Source organism: Zeugodacus cucurbitae, chromosome 4, assembly GCF_028554725.1.
Source record: "Zeugodacus cucurbitae isolate PBARC_wt_2022May chromosome 4, idZeuCucr1.2, whole genome shotgun sequence".
Classification (NCBI taxonomy): Eukaryota; Metazoa; Arthropoda; class Insecta; order Diptera; family Tephritidae; genus Zeugodacus; species Zeugodacus cucurbitae.
Window position 1 is genome coordinate 42,704,645 of NC_071669.1, and position 24,550 is coordinate 42,729,194.

At 30.5% G+C, this 24,550-nt stretch overlaps 1 protein-coding gene across 4 annotated transcripts in view; it reads right to left on the minus strand.

Moving 5' to 3' along the window:
- Window positions 1–3,200: 3,200 nt before the first annotated feature.
- The window catches only part of LOC105218572 (gamma-aminobutyric acid receptor subunit beta), an 84,963-nt gene continuing 63,613 nt past the window's right edge, over window positions 3,201–24,550 (minus strand). For all 4 annotated transcript variants that reach the window (XM_054229471.1, XM_054229472.1, XM_054229469.1 and 1 more), the window contains exons 9-11: window positions 20,961–21,245; window positions 13,912–14,423; window positions 3,201–13,747 (exon numbers count right to left, since the gene is read on the minus strand). In XM_054229471.1, the coding sequence (XP_054085446.1) occupies window positions 13,583–13,747; window positions 13,912–14,423; window positions 20,961–21,245 (962 nt within the window). In that variant the 3' untranslated portion in view covers window positions 3,201–13,582. The remainder of the gene's footprint in view (window positions 13,748–13,911; window positions 14,424–20,960; window positions 21,246–24,550) is intronic.

The following is a 24,550-nucleotide window of genomic DNA, read 5'->3' on the forward strand; positions in this document are numbered from 1 at the left end:
GAATCGGAATGGAGATCAATTGCAGAAGAATTTTATGAACTTTGGAATTTTCCAAATTGCATAGGCGCATTGGACGGAAAGCATATTGCTATAAAAAAACCTCCAAACTCAGGATCATTCTACTATAATTACAAGAAATTTTTTAGTATTGTTCTCATGGCAACTGTGAATGCAAATTATTTATAGTTGCGGATGTTGGTACAAATGGGAGCATTTCTGATGGTGGTGTTATAAAAAAAACAGATTTTGGGAAAGCAATTTACAACAAATGTTTACAAATACCTTCATCATCGCAACTACCAAATAGCAATAAAGTTCTGCCATATGTTTTCATTGGAGATAATGCTTTTCAAATGCATGAAAACCTTTTGAAACCCTATCCTGGCACCAATCTCACGAGCAAAGAACGCATCTTTAACTACAGGTTGAGTAGAGCGCGCAGAATTGTGGAGAATGTGTTTGGAATATTAGTATCCCGATTTGGTGTTCTACAAACTACCATTTCCGTCGAGCCGGAAAAAGCACAAACCATTGTTTTGGATTGTTGCTATTTGCGTGCAAAAAAAATGTATTCATTCACCGATATAATTGATAATGAAGTTACCAGCTCTGGGGATTTGGTTATTGGAAAATGGCGTGAAGATATACATCTTAATGCACTGGAATGCACACAACTGCGGAATGCTTCAAATAAAGCCAAAGAAATTCGCGAGACTTTTGCAGAATATTTTAGCAACGAAGGGGCAGTTTCTTGGCAAATTCTGGCAAAGCATCAGGACTTCTAACAGATATCTATGTTATGGTATTATGTCAACAAGATAAAAAACCCATACCTAGTCCAGAGCTTAATATATCTCGCCTATAATCGACAACAAAACAAACTATGCTTAATCTAAAATAGTCACAACTTTCAGAAATTCTAGACCATAGTTGCCACATTTCTGGGTTTCATTCATGCCAAGCTTTATTTCAGTACAGATGTACATTGTCAATGCAAATAAGGTACATATTCAAAAAGTCCTTATGAAAGTTGATTGAATGTTGACCGAATTTTACTTACTATCAATTAATCATTAATGGAACGTAGTAAGAATGTAAGGAACTAGTTTTTAATTAGTTAAACGGTTAGGTTAGGTTAGGTTGTAGGGCTGTTTCCCAAAGGGAAACACACGTAGACTTTAAGAGACAGTCCTTTGTGAAGCCAGAATCCTCCCTAGATTAGCAATTAGGAGTCGACAGAGCGCCCTGAACCTACTACAAACCGGCAGAATATTTTTAACTTCCATATTCGCTATTTTCACGAGCTTGTTCGAAAAAATGAGATACAAAAAAATTTTCTTGATCCCCCAAAGGCACGACATTCCAGAAGAAAGTGATGAGATGATTACACCTCATCCTCCTCCATGCAGCTTCCACAGCTAGCGTCTGGTAAGATTTTTAACCTTACTGCGTGGATCCCGATGGATTAATGACCACTAAGAACACCTACAACTTAGAAGAGGTAAGCTTTACTGAGGGCGAAGAGCTCGGTAGACCTCCCAGAATCCAGACTAATCTAATTGAAAAGCATAACGATGCCACCGACAGTGAGGATAGGCAATCCTTAACCAACCTTGAGCGCATAGTCAGTGAACTCAAGGCTAGTATCGCCGCTCTACTATCCGAGTCACCGATCGTCCCCTCTCTAGGTTAGTATACTCTTCCTCTACAGGTTAGTACACTTCAAAGTAATATATCCGTCACTTCCTTAATAGTAGACACTTCCGCTTGAAAAACAATGCAATAGTCGGGAAGCCTGGAACTAAGTTTGTTTCGGAGTTCCCGACGGTAAACTCCCAACCAACCTTTCCCGCCGACTTCAACCCATCCTTGAAGAAGCTCACCGCGCCTCTCCTCTAGCGACTCGTTCCCGAGAGAAAGTTGCAGAGAAGTTGTTGCCAGGGCTAGACTCTGAGGCATTCATCCACTTCATCCGTCGGATTCTCGCATATATGATATTATTTTATTTGTAAAATAGTATTGAGATTTTTTAGTTAAATGTTGTCCTTACATGATACCATTTACGGGACTTTACAACTGGTTTTTCATTATACCAGGTTTCGAGTTTACTTCTCATAGAGAGTAGTTTTATTGATTGAGTCTTCGTGTGGGCGTATATTATCTAGATATCTGCTTGGAGATTATAGTTAAATAAGGGCCCTGTAATTTAGCGTAAATGAAGAAAGCTCACTCAGGCGCATTCGACTAAGTTAGCTAAGAGATATTGTAGCCATTGCATGCACACGGTATACCTACAATCCAAGCTTTGTGTAAGCGCTTTCCTCACAGATTAAAAAACCAAAGATTTTGAATTTTAACATAAGTTTTATTTCATTCATACTCATGTCACTTGACTTACGAAATAATTACGTTTTTTTTTCGTTTTGACATAAAGTTTTCTGCTGTTCTCATTAGAAATACGAATATTACGGTTTACTTTTGTTCCATTATTTTTGCAGTGTGTGTGAGTTTCTGTGTGACTCATTTATCAATCAGTTTACGTTAAGTTAATTAATTTATTTTCTTTTTTAATTCTTATCTTATGCATTTATTTCTTATTAATTCATATCTCACAATTTTGCAAAAATTATATATTTCCCATTATCAACTTATATTGTATGTATGTATATAATATGTATGTAGTTAGTTAACTGCATTCATTAATGCAAAATCGACAAATGAACAATTATATTAAGTTTGCAGTAATTTGTTATTTACTCAATTCAATTGCATTATATTCGCAATGCCTTGCAAACTTTGCAATATTTCCTTTAACATACATATATAACTATGTATATGCATGCGTATATATGTAGATATATGCATTTGCCAAAATAATTGCATGCACTAAAGTATTTGGTGCAATCTTTTAGAGTATTCTTTTAAATATTTTGCTAAATTGTTTTAAGTTTGTTATGAAATTAACACAGTCGAAAATTGTGATCCATGATCAAATATTTGCTAACAAGCACATACATATAACAAATGTACTTTTACATATGTATATATGTACATACATATGTCAGATGGTTTTGGTTTTTAATCGGTTGTATTTGATTTTGTATACGTGAAATAATATTATAATCAATAATTTAAAGAAACGATTTTTCAAAAAAAGGAATTTTCAAAAATTGTGTACTCAAGTTGTTTCCGTATTAGAAATTTTAATCTATAGCAAGAACGGTGTTTCAAAAGTACATAACCCATGCTATTCGAATACAGTTTGTATAGCGTCGAAGTGCCTATATATTCGAAACATTGCGCTCTTATCTGTACTTAGCAGACCTTCAGGGTTTATATGTACAAGAATTTTCCTCGAACAATATAAAAATAAGTTTTAAAGTACGCTAGATATCAGCTTTTTTACGAGTATGTCCCAAAAGGATACTACTTGAGATAAACTCAGCTAAAAGCCTTTTTCGTCATGAGTAATTGATAGGCCTAATCATTGAATCCGCAGCGAAATCGATTTCGATACGATAACGATTTTCGATCGAAAATGTTCATGCAATCATTGATTCCGTCGATAAACTACTTTACCACAAAGTGAGAACATAAAACCGTTATCGACCTTTATCGAATAATGCGACAAATTTAATAGTGTCTGTGCTTTTTGCTTTGTTCAAAAAAAATTAAAACTGACCTTTAACTGTTGTGAGATTTCTTCCATAAAAATATTTAATACGCCTGAGGCTCTTTGAGAAAATTCTTTCGCTTTTTCAAGGGTATTTCTTTTCTCTAAAATACAAATTTAAAACATAATTTAGTCCGTCATCAGTAATTATTTACATAAAAACTTCCAAATGGTTTATTTCTTTTACATTTCCGCAACTCATTCACCAACGGATAGATTTCGACCAAAATTTTCGATTTTGCGGACTCAATGATTTCGTAATTAGCGACATCTATTTGTAGCGGAATGTATTTTTTCGAGTCGGTAAGTGAGTTCAATCTGATCGTAAATTTTATTTTCGATACGGTTTCAATGATTCCGATGTAAAATTTTTCGATCGAAATGCATTTATTGATTAGGCCCAATATTCGTATATTCAATGCCTTGATTGTTGTTAGGGAACAATACTTCATGAATTAAATTAATCATCCATGGAAATGGAACACGATATTGAGTTCTCAAAATAGATTGAGTACAATTAACTAATTTTGTTAAAAATTAAGTAACGCAAAATTTAATTTTTTTAATATAATATTTTAAAATATTAAAAAAAAATCATGGATTTCAAAAAAAATTAACTCTTCAAAATTAGTTTATAAAATTCTTAAACTATATACCAGAAACTAACTTATACCATAAACACTGGTTTTGTGTAGATTTATTTACTTTTTGTTTAATATTTACACACATGTGCGTTATGTTTTAATTATATTAACTGCTGGTCTATTGTGTAATGCTAATCAATTCAAATATTGTATATTTATGTTTGGTATGAACTCAATTAATTTGCTTAATATTTATTGTATTTAAATAAATAGCAAGCGGACTTGAGTGTGTGTGCCTTATGTACTCTTATTTACTTAAATTGTTGTAATTTGCATATAAAAAGAAATAAATTACATATAATAACATACAACCATAATGTTTATCTGTTTGCTGACCTAAACTTGCCTGTGTGTGTGTGTGTTTAATTGTATTAGTTAAGCAATTAGATCATGTCCACTTACTTTTTACTATTTTCTGCATTCATTAAATTCATTTGAAAGTGTTTTGGTTTTTTTTTTTGCTAATTTCTTTATATATTTTATACTCATTATAATTCGTTATATCGTTACTTCTCGCTTATCATCACCCCATCTCCCCTTCTCAGTTAATCCTCAACCTCAACTTTAACAAATGTACCTACGCAATGACCGTAAACTCAGTTTTCACTCCTCATAATCGCTGCAAGTATTACTTCTATTTGTTTCTCTGCTAATTATGTAATTGCATTTAAATTGTTATTCTTTTCGTGTTTTTTTTTTTGTAGTTTTATTAAAACGTTCGTGCATTTTAAAACATTTAACATTAATTATATTTATTTATATTTCTGGTTTTAATTGTTTTAATTTTAGTTTATGCTTAGTTTTACTCTCACATAGGTTTTACTTAATAGCTGACTTAAACCTCTAGGTTCTTTAGAATTTCATTGTGTCTGTAATAATATTAATAATAATCATTAATTCTAGTATAACATACAACTAAGTATGTGATTTCATTAGTTATTTGGTTTTTCAACTCACATAATTTATATATGTACACATGTACGTATATATGTGTGTGTCTTATATACTTGACGATATACTCGCATAATTTGTATTATTTATTTATATATGTATGTATATATAGATTTGTTTGTAAAACCGTTGGAGCTTTTGTCTAAAACAAGTCCCCAGAAATGCTTTAATATCCTTTTTTCTTACATTAAATTTTGTAAACTTTTGGAAGAAAAAAACTATACCAAGAACTTAGCTATGAAGATTGTTACGTTATTTATATTAAAACTTAAAGTGACTCAATTAAGGTCATTAATGAAAGAAATTCATATTAAAATATATTTAAATTCAAAATATAATAATAACAAATAATTTAATCGGATTTTAATATACAATAAATTATTATAAATCACTATGTCAGAAATACCACAACTTAAAAAAAAATTTCTTAAGAACATATTGCAAACCATACTAACTAATTGAGAATAATTACTATAGAGTCATGCTATTCAACTTGAAACAGTCACATATTCTATTAAATTTCATTCCAGCATATGACTTTCAACTATAAGTTCAACATGAAGTGCATTTTTTACTGATAGTAGTCTGGACCCGACTCTACCGTGAATTACTCCAAATTGCTATAAACAACTTATGTAACCCAACTTTAAAGCAATTCAGCACTACAAATCTTTCCTGGAACACTTAATTTTCGTATTTCAGATCCCGATACTTGTTGTATTAATACAAATTGCATGAAATTGGTCTCAGCTTACTCGACTCCCCCCTGTATGCGTTAAACATCCATATTACGAGGGTTGGTTTAGTTGTAATAGAATTGAGGTTTTATGGCAGATATTATATTCAAAAGTGAAATGCAAGTTCTAATATATAATATATAAGGGATATTAAACATGTTTTTAGGAAATTGGTTATATTGGTAAAGAACTGTAAAAAAAATCAATTTATGAAAATAAGCATATTTGTAATAAACTAATTGACGAAATAATATATCGTTTTAATAGAAAACCAAAAGGATGCTTAAAAAGTTAAAAATAAGTATTTTTATTTCCCTAAATAAAGTGCTTCTAAAAAATATGAAAAATGCTTTAGAAACAGGGCTCCGAAACCGATGAGCTGTTTATTTTGTTCTTGTATCAATTGTTTTTTTTTTTGTAATTTTCCGCTTTTTGTCTTTTACTAAAAAGTTTTTTCACAGTGTTTTTTTATTTTTTTGTCGAAATTTCTAAGCGCTTATTTGTTTCATATTTTTTTCACCTCATTGCAACTAAAAATATTCATGTTGTTATACTCTTAATTGATTTTTAATTACCATTTACTATATTAACTTATGTATTATTTTCTATATAATAAACAATTTTTATCACCGATTTTTTCATTTTCATAACTTTTTTACGTTAGTAATGCTTTTTCGTTCGTTTTATTATTATTTATATATGCTTTTTGTATTAACAACTGTATTCCCTTTTCAATAATATTGGTTACATTGTGAAACGTCACGCATACTATTGAGTAATATATCTTATATGTTTTTTTTTTTAATTAAGTGGCTTCAATTACACGTGTTGGGTTACAGGTGTGTGTGTGTATTAGTAATGCTCCAGTCATTCAATTACTGGTAAGCTAAAGTATTTCCTTTTCAATTTTTAGGGTGTATATCTTGTTGTTGTGCCAATAACTGGGTGGTTAAGTAGAAGTTTTTGTGACTTTGCCTGATCAGATGTGAAACTCTCTTCTCCACTATAAATTAATTGAACTGTTTTTTTTTTTTTTCTTAATACTTCCTGTAGTGAGGTTTATAAACATACGTTTCTCCTTGTGTGATTCAAAAAGTTAAAATAATTTCTTTTAGCTGTGGAGTAAGGTTCAGAGTTAAGAAAATATTTGCTTTTATTCATATAATAATCATGTGAATGTAATGCAATGTGCTCTTCATTTTCGAATTTAGAATTAAGATTTCATTATTCATTTAATATTAACAAACTAAATATAAAATATAAAAATATGAGACCTCACTAAAGTGGCATTCTTCAATGGTACCAACAGTTTCAGAATAGTCTCAAATAAAATATAAATATTTATAAGAAACCGGGGCTATTAAAAGGATCTCCAACATTTAGCGAATCGAAGACAATAATAAAATATAAATACATAAATAAATTACTAGCTTACGATGTACTCAAATCTATCGCTACCAAATGTAAAAAAATATTGCTTTCTGTTCTCAACATTGATCGTTTTTCTTTAGAATTTCAAGATTAAAAAAAGGTTTGACTATACAATTGATAAAATAGAATTGAATAAACAAAAATATTATTAAAAGCACAGTCTTCATAGAAACATTTTATAACAAAATTCTTTGCTTTCAAATTATAAACACAGATTTACACACACCGATACAGGTTCCCCTTCAATATCTTAAATAATTCAGCTTTTTTTATAACATTGCTGCATATAATCCATAAATTATTATATGTAACCATATGTATTTGTGCAAACCGACCGCTATTAAATTCAAATTAGTAAACCTTATGAAATAAGTATACCACTACCTTGACAGTATACGTATTTATATGTATATTTACAAACCAAAAATATATAGTTAGTTACCTACTATTTTAAAATATTTTATAACTATTTTATGCACTTAACAATAACTTTAGTTTTATACATAATTTCTGCTTTGCGTTTAACGCTTTTTGAGCGTTAACACTACTATTTTTGACTAAGCATATATAAAAACTGTTTATTTACAACTTACCTATGACTACATATGTAATATGTACGAGCAAATATTTTAAGTTATGTATATATTTAAATAAAGGAACAAAAATGTAAGAAAAAATGTGAAAAATAATATATTAAAAGCAAGTTGTTTGGTTGAATTTTGTAATGTGTGGACTGCAAATTTTTTGACCAGAAACAACAATTTTTTTTACAAATGAAGGGATTTCATCTTTGAACATCAACCAGTACTCACCGTCTCCCCAGGGACTATTCTTTCCCAGTTTCAAAAACTGCCTCGCTCAAATGAAAAGGTCACAATGGAAACAAACGAATATTTTGCAGGCATTCAAAAAAGAAAGAATCGGAATCGAAAAATTTAAGAACCATTATCAATATTTTGATTAGCCTAAAGCTATATTTCAAAGCTATATTACAAGGTCGAAAACATGAAAAATCATTTCGTCCTCTAATTCATAATAATTGGTGTATGGCATATCCCTTATATTATCCTTAGGTGAAAATAAAATAAAAAGTTGACTTCAGTTTGCAGTATTTAATCCATTAGACAGATTGCTTTAAGAAAATCTTTAGCGATGTTTCCATAAAATGATTAAAATTGATGAAATTGCAGAATAAATAGAATTAGAAACTCTCATGAGTCAATGTATCCTGTACAAACTAAGAAATTGTCGAGCTAGCATTACAGAGATTCCAGATCAATCATAATCTCCTCTGGTCGTTTTCTTCTACAATATAGTAGGTGTCAAAAATAAGGTTTTGCTGAGAAATCAGATGATAAGTCATCGCTTGGTTGGGTGGTTGGGAGACGAAGAGAGCCTGACCGCAAGCGGCCGCACTTAAGCCATTATTAGGCCCATTGTGCTCCCTAAGGGTACCCTGATAAGCATCACCTGAACAACTCGGTCGATTAAACGAAGCTTTTGATTTTTTTCCATCCCAGCTGCCCAATTTCTCTCAGATTAGAGTAATGGGAACCAAGGAAGGTATCTCTTCTTAACCGACAGAAGGCTGGGCATTCGCAGAGATAATGCCCTAGTGTCTCGTCATCTTCCGCCGATCTACTATACCAAGTCTCTGCAGGTGGCCTCTTAGAGGTAGGTGCCCAGTGATGACCCCTGTGATACAGCTTATTTCTCTTATGCTTAAAGTAAAATGTTTTTTGGTCTGTCCAGTGTCAACACTACCCCATAGTAGTTTTGTGGTACAACCCGTGTTGCACATGTTCCAGGACCTGAGATGTTCCCCTAGCAACAATTGCTTTAGGCAGCGCTTGAGAGAACTGAAAGGTTCATATTGATCTATGTTGAAAGCGAAAACTTTATTTGAATTTCAAAAAATTATTAAAAAATGTTAAACATTTCCATCCCGATGGACTTGTTTTGCAAATAGAGGGTTCCTTGCCTGGCCTTGGTTATCGAGCAGTGGAATAATAATAATGTCAGATTTTAAAGTAAACAAAATAGACTAAACGCTTGCTTAATGAAACCAAAATCGAAATACATAGAATAAAAGATATATACAACTACTTGCTGTGAATGAGTATAAGTCTAAGTAAGTGTACACACTATAACTATTTTATAGTAAAACTTATAGTTTTACATTAAATTACATATGTATTTAGTTGCGAAGTTTTGCTCCTACTCAAGTTTTGTCTGTATTTATATTTATTTCTTCGTTTTGTTTTTGTTTTAATTTCTGTTTGGTTTTAAGTTATTTAAGATGTGCCAGTTGGTGTACGCTGCAACGGATGATGTACATACTGTAATTGCAATAATCATTAACGGCATAGCTGGAATTAGTAGTGAAAGCGCCGGTACTGTTATGCGTTCTGCTTAGTGATATTTAGGTTTTCTTGCTGATCCATAGATTATGGGCATATAATATACCCTTCAGCTATTGCATATTGCACCAATTGCCTCGCCAGCAGTTATTGTTGTTGTTGATAGTGATTCCATTATTTTGTGTGCAGTTGTAAGTTTTTATGTTTGTCCTTTAGCAATTCAATTTGCTGTACACACACACTACTATTTAATATACTATATATAGTATATTGTATATAAGTTTGTTTTGAGTATAATTTGCTTTTCGTTTAATTCTTTAAATATTTACTTGTAGTTTTTATTTCATTTTATATACATATATATGTTGCTATTTTTGTTTACTTGTTTGGTAAATATATGTGTAGGCAGTTTTATTTAGTCCAGAATTTCTTTTTTTAGCGGACCTTGTTGTTCATATATTCAAATTATTCTCAACTTATGTATCTCGAAAATGCTGTTTGCATTCGGATTTTGCATTTTAAACCTTTCAGTGTTTTTATTTTACTTTTTACAACATAATAAATTAGTTTGTTTAACATTTCACTACTTCATGTTGCTACTGCAATTTTTATCTTGTTTTTTCATGTTTTTATTTTTTGTTTCTTTTATGTTTTTTCTTTATATAAAATAGTATATGTACATACATTCAAGCCGTGTTTGGTGCTATAAAAGTGATTGAAATCATTCATATATGTATATCTAATGTGTGTGCAGAGATATTGTTTCACATAAAACCATTTACAGTTACAGCATGGAAACGTATTTAATTTCAACCACCGTAACTGCTACGGCATTTACGTGTACAAGTATTGAAAAAAATAAGAGTATTAGTTAGCGAGTTTTATATTTATTTTTTAGGATTGTTTGGTTAATATATACAAACTGGCATATCTAGTTAGTAGATATATGGTGTTTACACAAAAACCTATACATACTCATTGTCAGTTGGTTTTTTAAAGTAATTGGTTTAGTACACTGTCACTTGCAATGTTTGCAAATATTTTTGTATATATATATATATATTTTATTTTAGTTTTATTTTTCTATTTTTTTCAACACGTAAATATTACGAGTATATTGGGATATTGTTCATTTGCGTTTGGGTGTACATACAAATACATACATATATAGGTTGGGGGGGTTATGTCAAGTTTCATGTTAATTAGTCTAACACTGGTGCTGTTTATTACGTTGCAATTTACTAAAATACAGTTATTATTTAACAGTTCACTGTTATTTCTAATGGATTTTCGCTTCATTATTTCATCGAATTTCAATGATTTGTTTTTTTTTTTTTTCATCAATTCGTAGTTAAAGGGTGCATATGTTTGCTTGTGTTTTATTAACAAATTAAATAAATAAAATAAAAAAAAAAATAATTTTCTAACAAATTATTATTTTTATTATAGCTATTGCTTCAGATAACACTAAGTTACACTAACTTAAATATATTGCATAAGTATGTAAATGCTGAGCTTAACTACGCATACACATACTTCCGTCTATGTGTATGTGTGTATGTGCGCCTTCCGCCGTGACGACAACTCGTTTTGTGCTAATTTAAGGAGTTTCTTTCTTTGCAATTTTAAAAAATTTGGCAAATAGTTTTGGAAGCGCTAAAGTGTAGAAATTTATAAGTATGTATGTACATAAGTTTTTAATATTATAAATAAGTTAGCTAATTGTTTCAAAAATGTATTAACAACACTAACGAAAACAACAACAAAAAATTACAACTAGAAGCAATTGAATATAAATGAGTTACTAATTAACAATAAAGTTATGCTTTCGTGTTTTAAAAGTGTTTTCGAACTTGTGTTTGTATGTATTAACGAAGTTTACACTAAACAATTGAGCTTATTCTCCAATGCACATATTTTGTACTTAATTAATGAGTGAATTTCAAATAATTTAACGAGTTTTTTAACTTAATTATTATTATTTGCCAGCTAATTAAAAAAAATATTACTTTTGATCTTTCGCTTAAACTTTGTCAGCCTTTTTATTGACTGCTTGAAAGGGGAGCTCGGAGATCTGACCATATATGGCAGTACTTACACTATCATTACGCTGATTATGCTCCCAAGTAATTTCCAACTAAACACATTTCGCGCTAGATTTGAAAAAGTTACTAAATGTGTTCAACCCTTATTTGCACTAGACTGGTAATGGTAGAAAGTATTGTGTCTCAATTGGCAGAGGGTATTCGGACAAAAAATGTTCTACTGTTTCATCATACTCTCCTCCTCTCCCCCTCTGTTTTTTTCGCTTTACCAAGTTTCTGTAGATGAGATTGCATACATACATAAGTGCTCGGTTGGAAAAATACTACTTTGTTTCATACTCCCAGAGATCTCTTCTTCCCGTTCGCATTGCCATCCAAGTCTGAGCTTTGAGGTTTGGAGGTTTGTCATGTGAAACACACGCTCTATTCTTACTAAAAACCCATCGCAGGGATGCAGAATTTATGTGTGGATAATGTGAAAACTGTTAAATTTTCGGAGCATTTGCAAATACTTTTTGATAAGCCCCTTGCACGTTCATTACATCAGTAAGCCGAATATATCTTTTACACCAAAATTATTAGGTTTTCTAAGTCAAACATTGAAGAATCTGCGATGTGTATTTCTCCTAATATTTGAATGTGAATAGAAAGTGCTTACTTAATTAAAAATTGATACAGAATGGAACTAGTAGTAGTCAATACCTCCAATACCTCTCTTTCAGAGAGTGTAACTACATGGAAGTGTGCGTGCTTAGAAAAAGGATTCGGACCACGAAAGAGCTCTAAACCAACTATAATGGCTTGTAGTTGCAATTTTCCAAGGATTTATCGCGATAAAGCCGAAAAGTATTGAAAATCAAAATGGAAAGGGTTTCACATACCTTCGACAATCACTTTTGTAGCTAATGCAGGTGTAGATTGTTATTTTTATTGTAATATGAATGTGTGCTGAATTTATTTTTGCTTTTTCAAATTTGTTTAGTTAATTTATTTGTAAATTATTTTACGCATTTCACTGGCATTTCGTTAACTACTTATAATGCTTTCATTATTATGTGCACCGCTATTTTGTTATCATTTTTTGTTGTAAGTACTTTGAGCTTTCACCGCTTACAATAACAATATTTTGTTCCATTCTTCTACTTCATTTCTATTTAATTCATTTCTATTAATGAGCTTTAGCGCAACGCCGATTAATTACTCGTTAGTGAACTGTTATATACCTATAAAGTATTTAAGTTTTTTCCAGTGTATGTGCATGACTTTACTGTGTACGAACGTTGACATGCTTTCATTTAGAATTTAACAGAGTTTAATTTTGATTTTCTTTCCGTGTTTCCCCTTTTCTATTTTCCTATTTATTCATTTTTTTAATTGTAATTATTTTTAATAATTTTTTTGCTTTGCACAGTATAAATTATTATTAATTGTTTAACTAATACCATCGTCGTCTCTTGACTGTTTTCTAATGCTTTTACTAACTTTTTTTATACTAACTTCACGTGCGTGTATTATACTTTTGTTTTAATAATTATGCTAGTTTTGTTTTTGTTTTTCTGTTTTTGCTATGCTGTGTTGACTTAAAATATAAACTTAACTAAACTATTGCGATTCGCCATCGGTTATACTCCCTGCCTCCGTTTCTCTGCTGCGCTGCTACACGCCTAGCGTGTCTACAAGCCGCCAATGCTACATAAATCCGTTGCTTAGTAATAAGCTTGTGTGCTAGCCGTCGATTGCTTTACTTCTCCTCGCCCAGCAGCACCAGATCATCGGCGACCACATCGCTCACATGCAAATAGATGATCCAGTACATTAGATTGAAGCAAACGAAGCACACGGGGAACACTATACGCGAATATTTGTCAATGTCTGATGGCGTGATGCCCAACAGCTTGTTGATATCCTGTTGGATTGTGTTTAATTTATTTTGCAACAAATTGTAAATACATATTAGGCAAAAGGTGAATGAACAGAAAAAACGGAAAAAAAGAGTGTGGAAGAGAGAGAAATTATCGGTTAGTATGATCACACAATTCTTAATGTGTACATGTTTGGGTTGGAAATTACTTTTTTTACCTTGCCCGGGTGTAATAAATGGGATGGTACTGCCGCTTCGGCGTCCCCACCTTCGGGCGCTCCACCTCCACCGCCGCCGCCGCCTCCTCCGCCACCGCCTTGGGGTCCGGGTCCGGGTGGTCCAACCGGCGGTCCGCCACGTCCACCGTTCACAGTATTCTCCAGTGTACCGCCCTTGGAGTGTGCCTTCGGGTCATGCACCTTGAATCTCACCTCCTGGAACAAGGGTCCCACTATCGAGCAACCGCGCGAGCCAATGTTTTGTTGTATATTTGAAAAGCCAATTGGTCGGTTACTCACTGTTTGTTTAGGCCCATGAGGATGACCATGGCTATGGCCATGACCATGCCCATGTCCATGATCGCCCGCACTTGGATTCGGATTGGGCGGTGGTTGCACCCCATCCAGTTGCTGCTTTTTTTGTTCAGCTATCTTTTGGATCGCCATAAATCTTTGTTTTCGCATTTGAATTCGTTTTGCCATATAGCCGACGGTGGCGTATTCTATAGATTTTGTATTTTTTTTTAATTTTTCAATTTTTGTTTTAATTTATTTGAGAATTCATCGATCATCAAATAGTATATCAATTATAGTTTATGACATCAATAAGTATTGAAGACAATTAATTTGTAGTAAATATCAATTGATCAATGAAATGGTAGGTAGATAAGCAAGCATTTGAAATTGGTTGGTAATTTTGAGCAGATTTCGATTGCAGCAGTTTTTCGATTCGTTTGGCATTTGAAATTTTGATTTCAATTAATGGAAAATATAATTTGTTCAATTTGTTTAAATTCGAATTGTGTTTTTTCGGATTGTGCGGGGAGCAGGAGCATAAAATGGAAAATAGAAAAATAGAAAATTAAATATAATAACAAATAATCTGGCAAAATTTATATTAGCTAATTATGCAAAATTAAAACAGGGCGCACTAAAGTATTCGTGTTTATGTATAGTATATACAAGTACTGGTTTAGTAAAGTTATTTGAGGACTGGACAATTTACAATGTTTATATTTTTGCAAGAGGGTACTACTTTGTCTGTGTATGAGAAAAAACTAAGTATTGCATATACATATGAAATGATGAGATAGCATTTAATTATTACTTTTAAATAAACTATTTTTTAGATATTTTAAATAGTTCATAAATCTAGTTGTTGTTTCAATGCTGAACTAACTAACGAAACAAAAGTATTTTGAGAACTCGAGTCTGTAAAAAACAAAAGTTTAGGATACAGTAATACATGAACTATAGGAATTGTTTATATACTACCAAACCAAGACTAAATTAGTCTTATTCCGAGAGGTTCATTTAGAGTATAATAGGAATAGGATAGTTAAAACGAAAGTAGATCAAGCATGGAAAGGATAAATAGTTCTCAAATCTTTGTAACAACACCATAGGTTAGGTTAGGTTACTCTGGCAAGCTACAACGCCACACATAGACCAGTTTTGGTCCTTTGTGAAACCTGATGGAGTGCCGTCACTTTGTTGCGAATTTCAAAATGCTTTGTGGCTTTACCAACGAAATCTCTTCTAGATTGACGTAGTGTGTAGCCCCCAAATGCTGAAGCCTAACAACTCCATAACAACAGTAAAATTTATTCAACTTTCACTATATAATTTCAATTATTTGAACCTCTGTAATATAGTTCAGGTGGAAGAAATATTTGTATTATCTTCAAATTACTTAGAACTGCAAACAAAAAACAAAGCATGAACAGATTATAGAGTTATTAATTGCAAACTTTTCGAAACTCTTTTAGACATACTACCAAACTACTAATTTTTAAGAAATATGGTTAAAAGTTTAATTAATAAAGTGTCAGAGTGATACCACCAGTCCTGTCCATTAAAGTCATCAGAAAAACCGAAATAGTGTATTTTTCTAAGAAATTAATATCAACCCTCCATTACTAACCTTAGGGTCGAATCGACCCAGACACGCAACCTTTTTAAATTAACAAAAAATAAAGAATATTTTTTAACGCAAGATATATGTGTAATCTAAATTTGTACATATTTAAACGTTTATAAACAATAAGAATAAGAAACATGTAAAATATTATGCATAAAAAATTGTTTTAAAAAATAGCCTGGGTCGATTAGACATACATAATTGAAATATTTTTGCATTAGTCATTCCAATTTTTCTTTTTAACATTTTACTTTTATATTTCAGGTTTCAAATGCACTTTATTTGAAGTCAATATCTTTAAAACATATCATTTTATGCGGAATCCGACTGGATAACTTTTTTTTTAACTTTTTTAGCTATGTTGTAATGAATACAAACTTAATTTCAATTTAAGTATATAAATTAATTTTTTAACACATCATTTTATAAATTTAACAATAAAATACTACAATATACTAAAAGACGTATACGTTTTAGCAATTTATAAGTTTAAACGATTTTAATAGATAATACAAATGAGGGTCGATAAGACCCATGGTTAGTAACCATGCGACATGATTTGAGGTTAGTAATGCAGGGTTAAGAACTAGACAAAATAATAAACTACAGAGACATCAACGAAATATTTAGAACACATTTAGTGAGGGAACTTGTCCAGGCATATTGAAAACTGTTTCCTCGACCAATCAAAACAGGAAAGAAATAAAAAATTATTTAGAGCAGTTAATTTTTATTTATTGAATCATTGAAATTTAATATGAACCATATATTTTACCAAACATAACATGATATTTGGGGGACTTAGCCATATGAAAGATAGATTGGTAGCGAACCTAGCGTCACCAGGAGCGCGACAATCCAATGAGATCCCATGAGTGGAGGCTACTTTTCTGCAATTCCTCTATAATTTCTGGTGTTGTAGTTTATAGTGTTATTAACTACATTTTCTAGTTGAGTCGGCATAATTACTTCAAGGAGAAAATTGGAGGCGACCTTAACTTTAATTAGCGTATATAATTTCACGTTTTAAAAAAAGGGAATAATTTGCCTATATATATATGTATTAGGGATTATCACTAACAAAACTGATTTAAAGGAATAAAACAGTAACTCTCTATATTTTGAAATTATGTAAACTGTTTATAATAAAAAACTAATATGTTGCTTGTATTCGGCTTATTTAACTATGATTTTCTAAAAAAAGAAGAAACAATTAATATTTAAAACATTGATTATAAACAGCCTATGTGCAAATCTACTTTAACTAGCGTCCTTAACTTAAATGAAAAGATATACTTAATTACAATTTAATTCAATTTCTGAAACAAAACTTTAATATTCGGAACTATCCGAACAAATATAATGATCAATTTAAAATAAAAGACCTATCTCATCATTTACATATTTGAAATGGTGCATAGTTCTATTGGATTTTTAATGCTACTTAGTATTCTATTTACAACATTAAAAGCATAAATTAAGCAATCGAAATTTTATTGATATACAATTGTCAAATGTAGATAAGGCAGCAAAGAGTGTAATTATATATAAAACAATACATTTATAAAGAGTTGTGTATGTGTTATTAAATAAAAATTGGAAGCCAAATAAATATTACAAACTATAAATAATTTATTTCATAAAATACTTTAATCATTAAATATGAGAAGTATATTTTTATAAATATGAAGCAAAATTTATATTGTTTTCATTTTAAATTTTTGTTGTGTGTGAATTCAGTAGTGATTCTTCTCTCTTAAACATTATCATTTTGAGAAAATGCATTGTTATGTTTGCTCAGCTACACTGCGCTGAAGTGTGCTTTGCCTACATCACAATTTAAATGCACTTTTATCGAACAGACGCTTTTGTAAAGGGACGTAAAGCATAAAGGGATTTAATAATGCATTTTGAGGTATGACAGGAATGAATTTATGTCAATGCAAAAATAAACAAATTAGTGAATATTGTACTCTATATTATATGTGACGTTGTAAACCAGTCATTCATTATATATACTTATGAGAAGTATGGCCAATTAAATATATAAATTTCTCTTACATTTTTGGTATCAAAATATATTATTAGACAATATTTTTTTTTAAGTACTACTTACCTGTGGAAACGGCACATAAGTAAATGCAACAGGTACGTAAACTAACATTGAATAATATTATAATGTATATAACGTCGTACTTTCTGGTTATGGTCTGAGCTGATAAACTCGCTACTACTAAAAATAAAACGGAGTGTTAACTATAACAGTTATAAACCCGGGCCAAACGTAAATCGATAAGATGGGATACATAACGCTCAGTTTACTTAGTCAAAGTCCAAAATTATTCTGTAAACACTGTACCACATAAAGTACCACCAGTAAATGATTGCCGACTATTTTTAGCCTGAAATTGAAGGTCGTGATCTCGGCGACATTAAGTTTCAATAAGTTAGCGCCACTTCCCACACGTCGCATGAATCAATGTATTTATGGAAAGAACACTTCGGTGGGAAATAATTTCACATTTTGGACCGGTCGATTGGCCACCAAGATCGTGTGATATCACACTGTTAGTTTTATTCCTGTGGGAATATGAAAAGTCTAAAGTCTATGCGGACAATCTCGCTTCGATTAAGGTATTAGAACAAAACATCACGCGTGTCATTCGCCAGTTACCAGTTTTAATGCTCGAACGAGTCATCGAAAACTCAACCATCTGAGCGTAACCCCGGCAAATACTTGAAAGAGATAATCTTTAAAAAATAAATGTCAAAGAATGTTCTTTCGAATGATAAAAAGCTTTTCCCATTAAATTTGAATTTTTGTGTTTTTTTCTTTAAAAAAGTGAACCTCGAAATGGATTATCCTTCACAATGTAATTTGGTGTCAAAAACTTTAACATAGAATTAAGGAAATTCAAATATGTATATATTCATATTTATAGCGACACTTATGCAACCTTACTTATTAATTTTATATGGAATATGGACTAAATGCGCTAATTAAACTTCGAAACCTATTTTAAGTTTTACAATTTTTGTAACTCAAATGGTCGTTATGTTGTTGAAATATTCTTGAACGATTAAAACATATTGATACTAAGGCTGAGAGCTTCATTTTAGCTATCTAAATTTAATTTGTATAGAAATCCCTAACGGAATATAATATATTACACTTACCTGTATATTCGCTACAATTTATTCACACTTTTCGGGATCTGTAAAAAATTAAACTTTTAGATCAACATACTAAAACATGAGCTTTCATCCAATGAAAGCTTAAACTTTCAGCATTAAAGTAATAACTTCAAAGCTTATCGTGTGTCATGAACTGACTTGTGCTTTGTGGCTTAATCAGTTCTTAACACAGAAAAGCTTACTAAAAGCACAACAGCAAGCTAGCGTTATTAAGTGATATTCGTTGATGTGCGTAAATTCATATTTATGTAGAACACACTGTGACAGGTGTGTTACGTAGTGCTCCGTATTGTTTGCTTTGCTGTACAACTGTTGTTAAACTGAAGCTGGGCGTATATTAATATCTGGGTACCATTTAGGTGTTTGCTGGTGTCATTAAATATATATGCAGATAGATGCATTATTAGCAGTGCCGTTGGTCTATATTTTTTAATTAATCTGTAGTAGTGGTCTTTGCGATTGGAGAGTGCTAATGTGCTTTGAAAGTATCTCCATTTATAAGCGGAGCTTTCTTAATACTGTTATTATTACATATTGATGTATGTATATAATAAAATATATATATTTGAGGTGAGTGTGAATGAAATATGTTCGAGATATTTGAAAAATGCAACAACACAAAATATATAAAAAGTTTCATTTCATATATGTATGTATGTATATAAATATATGTGTTATGTGTATATAAGGTCAGTGGGGAAGGGAAAAGATTTACGAATGCTTTACGTTGACCTTACATTGGGAAGCGCGTATCAATGAACCTGCATTTACTTTCTTTCAAAATGATAATATTAGCCATTCAATGTATAATTTGCATTGAAAATTAACAATAACTAACAAATACGAAAAAAGAGATTTTTGTTTGGATTGGGTTTTGTTTGTTTAATTTTGTTTGAGCTGTTGTGTTTTCTTTTGTTTTAATATTATATTTTTTTGAAGGTGTTTCAATAGTTGGTAATAAAGTATTTTTTTATTTGTTAATATTTCTGTTAGTTTGAGCTTAAGAAATATGCATGTTTGTTTATCTGTTTGGTAAAGAATATCTTGTAACGGTAAATAAGTAAGGATAAGTTTTCAAAGTTATTAAAATATTCATATAATAAACTAAATTGTGTGAAGAAGTTGAAAAGTTGGTGATTAAAAGTTTTAAAACGGACAAAAGCGAAAAGCATTTTTGTAATAGTTGTTAGGTTTTGTAAACATAATTTTAATATTCGGCACATTTCATATAGAAAAATCATTAAAAAAAATTTATTTTTTGCAATTTGTGGTATAAATTTAATTTTCAAAATTGTTTTCATTATTATAGATTTTGAATAAATTATGAAGAAAATTAAAGATTTTATTTTATAAATTTATAATTTAATTCCGGCTAAACAGAACAATTTATATGTTTTTGGCACGCTAGGGGGAAAAATGTAGAGTTACGAATCTACATATCTTCGCCCATAGCTTTATAAATGGTGTTTTTAGACAAGAAGAAATAAAACGCATATGGTATACCCAAGAATTTAGCTTTTTTGTAAAGGAAAGGTTTTTAAAATGAGTTCAAGCTTTGCTCTGTAATGCAACAGCTTTTTGTATGTCTAACATTACTATTAACAATCTATTTAATAGCGTCAGATATATTTTCATCTATCCAAATCCAGCCATTTTACCGGTCGTACCAAAAACATATAACTTTTAAAATTTTTCTTTACGCAAGTACTAAAACATAGTACCGCTAGAACCTGTAATATCTTGTAGAATGTGGTAAAAACTAAAAACCCAAATTAAAGACATGTATGTATTGTAAAAATATGTACATATGCAAATACGAGTATAATCGAACACAAAAGTAATATACACACTGAGAACATTGTAATAGCTGTATGTGTCATAGTTTTTTTCTTTGTTTTGGTTTTTTATCGTTAAATTAGTTTACCCAAAAGACTGGCAAAGACCATAACGAAGCATGTTCCTAGATATACGTCAATCGATTTGACATAAGAAATCTTTGGCAATGCTGCATTTGTTGACGACATCAGTGTGGTCATTGTCAACACGGTGGTAACACCGAGCGCCACACGAGCTGGTGTGGCATTACGATTTAGCCAAAATGATACCCATGATATAATAACGATCAGTCCAGAGGGTATATATATTTGAATTAGATAGTAACCCATCGAACGCACGAACTGTATCTCACATGCGAGTCGTGAGTAATTTCCTGTTGACGAACGTGTAATATTGTAGACAACGGCATTAGCGTAGAGCAGTGCACAGTAGGCGCGCATGAAGAGAAAGAGAAATATATTAGTAAACTAGTATTGGCAATTGTTTATATTGTAGTTTTTGTACTTTTTGTATTTTTTGAAAATTCTAAGAAAGTTTCTTTGAGAATAACAAAAAATGAATAATTTACTGGAAGTATTGCATATCACATGGTTAGTAGTTAAAAATATTTCAATAAATGATAGCAAATAACATTTCAGAAAACTAAGAAAAATACTGTGTAATTCATCAAAATTAACAAAAACTTTTATTTTATGTATGTATTTTTACTTGCATAGAGAATTAATTAACAAAAAAATTCTTTGGCACTAATATATGAAAGTATATGTTGGAAAAAAGCAGCTGGTTTACTTTCAGATGGCAAATATTTCAATAAACTTTTGTGAGAATTTACTAGCTCACCTGTTGTTGCATGCAAACAGAATTGTGAATATTTGTATACTTAGTTCATCAGATAATTAACCCATTATGGTAAATAGCCTCGGAATTTTGAATTATTATTTTGGCTCATGGAACTTAAGCCTTGCTTTGATGTTATACAGAATAAACTACTCATATAAAACATGCTCTAAAACTTATTTTCACTTTGATTCTCAATTTTACATATTTATTAAACAATCTTATGTTGTCATGTCGTAATTCACGAAGGTACAATAATAAAAAAAAACACAATTTTAAGTATATATATATATTCTTTGATTCAGAATTAAGACCTTAACTGGGGGGGTGGGTTTAAAATTTTGGAAAAAAAATATATTTTGTCATATTAACAATATGTTTAAAATACTATTCAAAAATATTAAATCACAGTTCTATCCATTCTAAGCGATATACGCTTTGGAAGCTCCGCCCATCAGGCCACGGTAGTATGAATGTAAAACTTTAATCTCGTTTATTTTAAAACACGATTTTCAGGTCGGTGAACACGATTCCTCTTAGATCTGTCTCAGATCTCTCTTAGAAATACCTTATCTAGTGCTCATTTATCTAGAAATTCTAGTCAATTCAATTCAAATTTCTAAGATTTTCTTTTTTCTTCGTGCATTAACTAGATTTATCCATGTACTATCGAAATATTTTTGGTTTATTGTTTTTAGATCAACTAATCGTGAGTTATAATGTCCACCGCAAGTCCTGTTTTTGAGCACGTCAGGGGAGATCAAGTGCCAACATCTGAGTTTTCGGAATTTGTAAATTTCACAAAATATTGTTTAAATATGTATCTCTGATATTCTGAATTGTTTATATGAAATATATGTTTGTATATATTAAAAAAAAATTGTAAAAATACTCTTGTTGTTAACCTTTGGAACCCACCTAATCCCTTAAGTAGAACTATTAGATAATGTTCAGCATGTTATTTACTGTCGGTTATATTAAAGTAAACGCAGCAAATTATTGAATCAATTATTTATTCTAACAAATGAATCAAATATTATGATTCGATGGTTATCTTAAGTTTTAACAAAATATGTTTCATAAAGAAGGAATTTCACTTAATTTTATATGAAGTAGTATCCTCTTATAACAGAGAGTTACGAATGGCGTGATTTATGTCTCATGAGGGCATCGTATAATGTATGTACTTAAAAATGTCGACGATATGTAAATCGAAAGATATTTTTGAAAAAAATAAAATAAAATCTTCGAGTTAAATTCCTTCTGCAAATGCAGCTGCTTTATTTTATTAATCCATACTCGTTTTTTTTTTGGTTTTTGTTATAAATACATATTAAAATATTTGCCATACGGAAAGCGTTTCTACAAATATATATCAAGCATACAAAAAACGAATAAAGCTTGCATATAGATTAATATATAGAATAAATGAACTCATAGAGATAATTAAAAAAGTACTTAAAACTGTGATAGTGAAATATATTAAGTAAATAAACCAAAATACAAATAATTTGTAAATCAAAATTATAATTAATTTAAACACTGTAAAACTCTGCTGCCTAAGGGTATAAAATAAGTATAAAGGTCAAAAATTCTTATCACTTACTAATGAATGGTTAATGCTGTAGAAGTACAAAATAATATTGATGGAATAAAATAACAAAATAACTATTTATCATAACAAAAATGCCAAAAATTGGAGAAAGAAAACTTTTTTTGCTGTTTATTAAAATTATATTTTTATTTTCGTTAACGGACATAGGCAAATAAGCATTTAGTTTATGCTAAATGTATAGTTGCTGACAAAAGTACTCATCATTAATTTGTTATTAAAAATTTAAATAAAATATATAGTGAATGTGAGAAAACTTTAAGGAGCTCAAACTAAAAGCACAACCTAAGGGTTAATGATTGTTGTAAGTTGTAGTACGAGTAGTAGTAGAAGAAACTTGCAAGTTGCTTCAATTATATATAGTTTTATGATATTGGTTTGCTGTTGTGTTAACTTTATTAGATACTATTTTCGTAAGCCTTTTCTTTCGTACTTCGAATTAGAGCGAACGAGAGAGAGAGCATGCTTGGGAGGGCGTTTTTATACTAAATTACTTTTTATAGTATTCTTCATATTTATGCGAATATTTTATTATAAAATTTTAAATGTAATATTTTTCATGTTTCTGAATTGTCGATTATTTCTTTTTTATTTGACTCTGATTTCGATTGCTTATTTTGTGTTTGAGAAAAAACTAAACTAGTTTGCATTATTTTAGTTGTAGTTAAATTTAAATATTTCTTTACGCTAACATTGAAATAAAATCGTAAATAAAATCACATAATTTAGTTTGATGCAATGCGATACGTTTTGATTCGAATCAAAGCGATTGGAGCACAAATCGATTCGTTTGCGTGATAGGATATGGTGAACTACAACGGCAGCTTTGGGTTGCTTTAGCGTGGAATATAGCCTAACTAATTATCAAAGTGTGTGAGCATGTGTGAGAGGAGAATTCAATATAAATATATATATCTACCATTTATATATAAATATATAAAGCAGGCTATCGTTTCGTTGGACTATATTTTGCTTTTGCTTTAATTGTGAGTGCACAAAGAAAGTGTGAAAAATATATTTTTTATGAATTAATTATTTAGTTGGTTAGTATAGTTTGACTTTAGGCTTTTAGGCTAACTATGATACAATTTTCGATTTTAATACGCTGATTGGTTGACTGCATATTTAGCTCGGTTGTTAACTATATATATATAAATATGTCGGTATGTATATGTATGTTTAAACTTCATTTTATTGCAATTTTGGGTTAATTGCCGACTAATTTAATT